This window comes from Neophocaena asiaeorientalis, unplaced genomic scaffold, assembly GCF_003031525.2.
Source record: "Neophocaena asiaeorientalis asiaeorientalis breed wild unplaced genomic scaffold, Neophocaena_asiaeorientalis_V1.1 scaffold680, whole genome shotgun sequence".
In the NCBI taxonomy this organism is placed as follows: Eukaryota; Metazoa; Chordata; class Mammalia; order Artiodactyla; family Phocoenidae; genus Neophocaena; species Neophocaena asiaeorientalis.
The window spans coordinates 914,141-922,284 of NW_020171816.1; the positions used below are offsets into that span (position 1 = coordinate 914,141).

Consider the following 8,144-nt stretch of genomic DNA (forward strand, 5'->3'; position numbering starts at 1 on the left):
AGTCCCCAAATGAAGCATCCAGTCACACTCTGTGACTGCCCATAGGCTTCCACCTGCCCCCCAGCTACCAAATTTACACCACTGTACATGTCAGGTCCAAGAGTTATGACAATATTTTTGCCTCTTAGCTCAGGCTCTGACCCAAGTACAGATGCCCCCACCATCTCATCCATGAAACCAGGACTTCCAGGTTGACTCCCAACCTGGAGTTGGGGGCCCTTGACCAAGAAGTGCCTTTGGTCAGAACAATAGAGACCATTCTGACCCTTTAGACTCCTAAGGTTAATTTTTACCTATGTTCTCTCATCTGATGCTGCTTGGGTAGTGAGCCCTGTAACTGTCACCTCTCTGCTGGCCCCAGGGTACATGTGGAAAGACTGTACAGGTGGAAAGAAGTCCCAATCTCTTAGGCCAAAAAGCAGGGATTTGGGGAAGAGTTAAGACTTTAGGGAGGGCTTTCTGCCACTGAGGGAGCTAAGGCTGGACCAGGGTCCTCCCACCACACCTGTGGGCATGCTCCTAAGCAAGTACACTCAGGCCCACACTGGTATGCTGGGACTCTCAGATTGGACATGCCCAGCCCAGCTTTGGGCTTATTTGCCACAAATGTGTGCAAACCAGCCTTTCATACCACATGCAGTGGGCCCACTCTCAGGAATAGGGGAAGGCCAGCTGCCCTCAGAGGAGGTACAAAGAGGCTCCCAAGGGACACCTCAGGCAGGGTGCACTCCTCTTTCACCCTCTGTTCAGGCATCTGGGACAGAGGTGGGCCTTGCCAGTGGCTGTGGGAGGACTAAAAGGGTGAAGGATAGCTTGGACCTTGCCAAAAATCCCTCCCACATGTCGTTCCACCATCAAGCCCCTCAGAGAAGGTGTCAGATGGGCCCCTAATCCAACGCTAGTCTGGTGCAGTCTTGCCTGGGGCGGGGGCCGAAAGCGCCTCTGCCCCTCACACTCCTGCACAGGTCCGCAAGGGTTTAGAGCGGTCCCCTCTGCCATCTCCTCCAGGAAGTCTTCTCTGGTTTCCGCTTGTCCAGCCCCCAGACTTTGGGGGAAACGGGGTCTCGGGGGGTCAAGGGTCACTAGGGCGGGCCAGGTCCCGGAAGCGGAAGCGCGGCGCACTTCCGGTGCGCAGCAGGCGGCCATGTTGGAGCAGCGGAGGCGGCGCAGAGGCGCGTCCTGGGTCCCCGCGGCGGCGCCGGTAGGTTGGGGCCGTGGGCCTAGCCACGCCGCGGAGGGGTCGTCCGCGAGGCGGCAGGGTGGATGGGCCGGGCGCCCGGCTCCTTCGGAACCAGCGCCCTCCGCCGGTCCGGCCGAGACCCCCAACCCCCACCCCGTGCCCAAAGACCCCACCCTGGGGCTGTGCGACCCGGTCGCGCTCTCATCGCCTGTCCCGTGCATTTCGCTTCCTCTAAGGCCCCCAGCTCCTACCGTCGGCTTGGGTCTCAGGGACGCGGACTCTCAGCCTGAGGGCCCTGATCTGCTCCCGCCCCAGTTCCGCTTGGTTAGGGCCGCTCCCGTCCCACATCTTTTCATCAGCTTCCCCGGCCGGCCCCGGGGACACTTGTGAAGGGAAGTCAGGGGTCGGGCTGCAGTCTCTGTTTTCCGGAGCCTCTTGGAAAGCCCAGGAGACCCCTCCCAAGGGCCCAGGCCGACCTGAGCGGAAGAGCCCCCGGTTCACCCCCAGTATCTGTGCCTGGAGGTAACAGGTCCCTCCTTATTGTACTCACAGCCCTGGGAACTACACCCCTTGGGAAAAAAGAGAACTAAAGTCATGTGTAAGGACTGTACTTGGAGAATGGCCTCTGGAGAGGGGAAGTGCCCGAGACACCTGAGGATCCAAGAATGTTTCCAAACAAAGAGCCCCAGGGCACTTCCTCCAGGGAATTCTGAAAACTTCTGCTCCACTAGGGGGAGGAAGAAGCTGCACAGACTCACCTCTTGGCCCCAGAGACTTGCCTGATCCCAGCTGATCTTTTAATTCTACTGTGCAGCTGCGGAGCTGTCTCTGCGACCCCTCAGTGATGGGTTAGACTAGATGTTAGTCATGATTGACGGCCTACAGCTTTTAAAGAGAAGCCTGGGACAACTTGGGTCTTCCCAGACAGCTCCAAATGGGCTGTACCAAAGTCTTCTTCCAAGCCCTAGTTAGGACAGTTCAGATCTCTAGGGTCCACTTTATTAACCATCTTTCTCGGAGTCATTGGCTCCCAGACCTTGGGCTCTTGGTCTGGCTGCCTGGCGCCAGGCTGCCTGATTGCCTAGAGATGTATTATTAGTACCTGCTACTTATCTTTTTAGTTTCTGTTGAAGGAGAGTCTGGCTTTTTCCCTGGGGTTGGTCTCCGTGGCTCTAGTGCTAGGAATTGGACCTCTGAGTGGACTGTCTGGGAACTCTGAAAGCAGAACTTCTGGTGGGCAGGGAGGTCCACCTCTGGGCACCTGAACAGCAGCAGCTGTAGGAACAGAGATGGTCATGGACTTTGGATGTAAGTCTGGGCCCTTTGGCCAGCATTCAAGGAACATTCAAAGCTTGTATTGCCCTGCTGTCCCCTGTTTTTCCAGCTAGACCTCCCAGCCCTGACCACAGATTGCAGTCACACCAAGTTTGCCTTACTCTTTCTCACTTTGGAGCCATTGCATTGGCTGTTGCCCTTTTTGCTCCATCTCCATCTGGTCCTTTCCTATTCATCATTCATGTCCCACATGAATATTCCTCTCCCGGGAATCCTTCCCTTACCCATTGGCAAGCTAGCTGTGTGCCAGTGTGCATTCCCAAGAACCTTGAGGGTATCTCTATCTTGCCTTCTGTACAGGGCTCCTGGAAGACAGAGATATTTGCCTGTATTCCCAGTGTTGAGTCTAATACTAGGAATTTGGCCAAGCCCAGATCTTTCCAGGGGCCCATCAGCAGGTTGGATGGCTCTGATGAGCTTATGGGCATGTATCCTGAAGAAGCTGCCTCTGACCCATATGAGTCCCCCACCTCTTCCCCCCCACCCTCCACCGTGATAGATGGAGAAGACCAGGGTTTTGCCCCAAGGAGTGGCTCACTCTGGCCAGGCCCCTCTGTGTCAATAGATGTTATTGTGAAGATTGCTGGCCCTGATTGACCTATCTACTGGTCCTGGCCCCTGTCTCGGTGCTGTTCTTATTGACTCTTCCTTTTGCCTTGGAGGTGCCAAGCGCTGGTTTGCGGATACCCAGGCAGATCTGCAGTGCCTAATGCCATGAGCGTGGTGGTGCAGCATGTGGAGGAGAAAGCTGTGCACTCCTGGTCGCGGATCACCACGGCAGGGAAGAAGGCCCTGGAGGAAGCGTTGCTTGTCTTTAACCCCATGAGCCAGGATCTCAGTGCCACTGAGGCCCAGCTTGTGGCCTTCCTGCAGGGCCTGCGGGATGATGGCTTCCAACCTACCATCCTGCGCAGCGGTGATGTCTATGGCTATAGTTCGTGCACAGCCAACCCCCCAAGCCAGACAAAGCTTCAAGCTCGTGCCCCCACCCCAGCTGCCACATCACCTCCAGCCAGTGCTCCCCGAACTGCCATGCGGCTGCCTGCAGGCCGGGCCACGCTGCTCCCCATGCCACTGTCTGGCAGGCTGGCCAAAGCATCCACACCAGCCCTCGCCAAGCATGCCACCACCAACCTGCTACTGAGCTCCCTGAAGCAGTCAAGTGCCAGCCGTGCCCGGGGTGCAGCAGTGGGCTTTCCCACCCACCTCTATCCAGGTGTCTACCCTGCCATGCGGCTCTCCGTTGTCCTTGAGGCCCTGGTTCCACTCAAGACTCCCATGGCCTGCTTGGGTGCCAAGCACAAGGCACAGTCACTGCAGCTCTCACTTGCAGACTCTCCCCTGAAGCTGCGGAAAGGTCCAGGGAAGAGGCTGGGGAATTCCCAGCCCAAAGCTCCCAGAAAAGCCACAAGCAAGGGCTCCAAGTGTCTGACTCGAAGAGGCCCCAGGGCTGGACCCCGACAAGGCACTGGGCCCCAGAGCAAGGCCTACAAAGCCTCTGGTTCCTTCAGTGGCCCACGAATGAAAGGTGGCTGTGCTCTGGGCACCAAAACAGCCCAGGCCAAAGCTTCCCGTGCCCAGGCCAAGGTGTCTCGAACACAAGCCAAAGCTGCCAAGGCCCGGGCAGAAGCCAAGGCAGCACGGATCAAGGCCAAGGCCAAAGCCAAGGCAGTGCGGGCCAAGGCTAAGGCCAAGGCAGTGCGGGCCAGGGCCAAGGCCAGGGCAGTGCGGGCCAGGGCCAAGGCCAAGGCAGTGCGGGCCAGGGCCAAGGCCAAGGCAGTGCGGGCCAGGGCCAAGGCCAAGGCAGTGCGGGCCAGGGCCAAGGCCAAGGCAGTGCGGGCCAAGGCCAAGGTGGCTCGGACCCAGCCCAGGGGCAGGGGCAGGCCAAAAAGGTCTGTTCAGGCCAGGACTGCAAGGAGGGGCCGGAAAAGCTGCCCTGAGACTGTGGGACAGAAGAGGAAAAGGACTGAGGAGGCAAAGGATCTTCCTCCCCAGAAGAGAACACGGCTTGGGCCCCAGTCCCCTAAGGTATGGCTAGGACCTGGAACGGCAAAGCTGCTGAAATTCCGGGCCATCAAGGTGGACAGGCAGTCCTCAGATGATGAGGTGCGGCAGCAGGCTCAACGGATCCTCCGTGTGAACCTTTCCCCTGTAATACGACTTCAGCCATTGCTGCCATACTCAGCACCCTGATTTCTTCACGTAGCAACGTTTGGGGAAACTGAGCCCAGTTGTCTGTATGGCCAGTGGCACAGTGTGCAATGCCCATGGATTCCACAACCCTAAAGACTCTGGGTGCCTCTCCAGGGCCCTGGGAGCCACCAGCCTCCTTTCAGAGACGGGAGGATGTGGGGTGGGGTGGGCGGACTTCAAGTTGTATGTCCACTATTCCATCTATCACGTTTTATACCTTTCCACCTTCCAGTCTCCCTGCCCACACTCCATGGTCTTTTTTTGTATATGTGACTGCTGGTAGGCCAGCTTGGGTGTTTAGAAAAGGTAGCCCCAGGAACAGGAATGCCAGAGAGGGTCCTGGTAGCCCAGGGAAGGTCATGGATGTGAGTGAAGGGCAGCCTCCAGGCCTCTGAGGGCAGGGGCAGAGCCACTCTAAGGTGGGACACCTCCCCTTGGGGCTGCCCTGGTTTGATAATCCGGATGCTCCCTTGGAGGAGGACAATAGGTGGCTCTGTGGGGAAACTTGCAGCCTGCAGGTTTTTAGGCCAGGGAAGGGGAGGTGCAGACAGCCTGGCCTTGTCTTCCAGTTTACTCTGGCTGAAACCTTGGAGCTTTGTGTGGGCTTGTCTGGGGCAGGGCGGGGCCTAAATCGGCTGAAGTACTTCTGCCTATTCTTTTCTCTAATTCTTTCAGGAGAGGGACTATTGTCGACTTCCCCAGTTGGTGGCAAGGGGTTGGGGCTTCAGTCAGGGGCCAGGGTAGCTCTGGGTTGTAGGGCCACAGAGTCCCCTCACTGACCAAGGAATTATATTGGATGGGTGGAGTGCTGCAGTCTCTGAGCATGGAGAGTTTCCACACTGCCTCTCAGTGCTTTCTGCCTGGGTTCCAAGTGCTCTATTCCCAGGTCCAGCCTCAGCATGTCTTCCAACAGGGGCCTGTATGTTCAGACATTATTGGTCCTTCCTGCTTTGGAGAGGGGACAGAGCCCTGAGCCCTGAACAAAACTAGCTCCCTGCCCATCTGCCAATCCATCACTGTCTGCCCAGCCTGAAAGGCAGTGGCTGGGGCTGTCGGGGAGGGGGATACATTCCCCAGAGGCTCCTGGAGATGAACAGCCTTTCAGAGCTAGGGGTGGAAGCCTCATTTGAATGAGAATTGGATCTTTTCTGTCTGAGGGTTAGTCTGAACCCTGGCTGCACCAGCAGCAGCTGCGTTGGATGGCGGACCTGTAAAGAAGCTCTGCTTCTTGGTGCCCCCTCCCCACCTTTCTTCTGCATCTGGTGACTGCTATTAATATCCTTTCCCTGGGCACGGCCTCTCTTGGTTTCCCAGGCTCTGGGGACACCCCCCCCCCCTTCTCCCAGCTGCACCATGATTCCACAACCATGCATGCTCCTTGCCTCTGGCATCCTTGAACTCATCTACCATGTGAGTATGGGGAAGGACCTGAGGGCAACACTCAGATCCTTAAGGGCAGCCCAGCTAGGGGCACACTCTGTATTCTCTCTCTCTGGCCTGATTCTAGCTCCAACAGTCCAGGACCCCCAGCCGGGCTAGCCCCTCCTTTCAGCTCTGCTGCTACCAATGGGTGAGAGGTGGTCTCTACCTGAGAGCCATCTGGAGGGGGAGAGGAAATCATCGGGCCTCCCTGTGGGATGGGGTGAGGTGGGGGGGCGTACCCCTAGGATCTCTATACTCAGACCCTGCCCCTCCCAGTCCAGGCTCCCAGAGCAGCTGCCCGGGACGTGCCAGACAAACTTCCTCCACCCGGCTGCTCAGGCTGCTACCCACCTACCAGCAACCTGATTATTGGCTGTGGCCAGGACCTTCGATCCTCATCCACCTGTGGCCTCCATGGCCCTGAACTCTACTGCATTGTCAGTAACCTACAGGTAGGGAGGAGGGTACGGGCTCTGGAGATGGCATCTTGGGCAGGTTCAGCACCTGTGGGAGTTCAGGTCATTGACAAGGGCCAGAGGGAGAGGGCTGTGCTGTGAAATTTTGGAGGGGGTTGTAGCCAACCAGGCACCTCCTACCTAGACAGTCTCATTGGGCATCCCTCCAGGATGCTGAGAATTGCTTCTTTTGTGACTCTCGGGACTGGAAAAGCCATGGCATTGAGAACGTGATCTCCCAGAGTGGTCCTGGTGGCGAGCAGAGGGTGGTGAGGGTCCTTGTGTACCCATGTGTGCAGGGCTGGGATCAGGGTCAAGGCCTGGCCACTGACCAGCCCTTGTGGTTACAGGTGTTGAGAATGTCACCAGCTGGACCTAGAAGATGCCTTTTACTTTACCCACCTCATTATGACTTTCAAGGTGACCCACTGCCCGAGACTGAAAGCTTATTCTCTGCCTCCTGACCTGATGGCCACCGGTGATGTTTGCCCCTGGTGACCCAAGGACCCCCTCCTATCCCCAGACATTCTGGCTCTGCTCCTTGAGTGCTCAGTGGACCATGGCCACTTCTGGCATGTGTACCGCTACTTTGCCCACAACTGCTTAGGCCTCTTTCCTGGGATTCCTCTTGCCCCTGGCCACAGAGTCAGTGACCTCATCTGTGAGCAGCATTACTTAAGACATCGAGACTTCCACTGAGGGAGAGGTCAGGCCCAGAGGAAGGGGGGTTAGGCCCTGGGATGAAGCCAGAAGCTCAGGCTTGCTTCTTAGGTAATTTCAAAGTTCTGGATCCAGCCATTCTGGTGGAGAACCCAAATAATACCAAGGTTCAGGGTAATTATCCCCACAGCCAGTCCTGTACTCCTTTTTTGGGAAAACCAGATACCCCCGGTGGGAAGTGAGGTCTTACCTGGCTATGCGCACCGCAGGGCAGGGTGGCGGGCAAGCCAGCCCAGTCCCCCAAGGATTGTTTCCCAGCTCTGCTGCATTATGGTCCCTGTTACGGCTCCCCATTCCTGTCCCATGTTCCCCATACCTGTGCCCAGTGCATAGGGACTGGCCTGGGTAGCAGTTTTCATCTCTGTCCCTTATCTCTGCCCCATCGCTGAATTCCTTTGTGAGGCCCCATTGTGGTCATCACTGCTGGCCATGCCAGCCCAATCTTTGTCCCCCACCCCTGTTCCTATCACACTGTACCTCATAACTCTCCCCTTTGTGAGCCGCTGTCACTGTTCCCCATCACGGCCCCCTGTCTGCCCTCCCCACTTTGATTCATCACCCTGGCCTTGATTGGTACCCTGCGTTCCTGAAGCTGCCTCCAGGTGGCGCCAGGGCGTCTCTGGGTGTGACCTCTTCCTTGTAAAACAGAAGTCTTGTTAAAGGACTAGAGAGACATAATCATAACCCAGCAGGGCAGCCCAGAGCCAGGCCAGGAGAGTACCAGAGCAGGAGGACAAACCCCAAAGTAGCTTTTTCTCTACATTCTACGTTCTCCACCCACCTTGACATCGATTATTACCAACTACTTACCCTGAGCATGCGTGCACATACACGTCCCC

General features: G+C 57.1%; 2 protein-coding genes across 2 annotated transcripts in view; both read left to right on the plus strand.

Moving 5' to 3' along the window:
* The first annotated feature begins 1,130 nt into the window (after positions 1-1,130).
* CCDC71 (coiled-coil domain containing 71) lies at positions 1,131-4,861 on the plus strand. Its single transcript, XM_024737502.1, has 2 exons — positions 1,131-1,201; positions 3,178-4,861. Exon 2 carries the CDS (start codon positions 3,230-3,232, stop codon positions 4,706-4,708), a length of 1,479 nt encoding a protein of 492 aa, XP_024593270.1. The 5' UTR covers positions 1,131-1,201; positions 3,178-3,229; the 3' UTR covers positions 4,709-4,861.
* A 27-nt stretch (positions 4,862-4,888) lies between these two features.
* LOC112394668 (laminin subunit beta-1-like) overlaps positions 4,889-8,144 on the plus strand; it is a 14,857-nt gene continuing 11,601 nt past the window's right edge. Inside the window, exon 1 of the mRNA XM_024737529.1 lies at positions 4,889-7,005. The gene's annotated coding sequence lies outside the window, so the exon portion shown is untranslated. The remainder of the gene's footprint in view (positions 7,006-8,144) is intronic.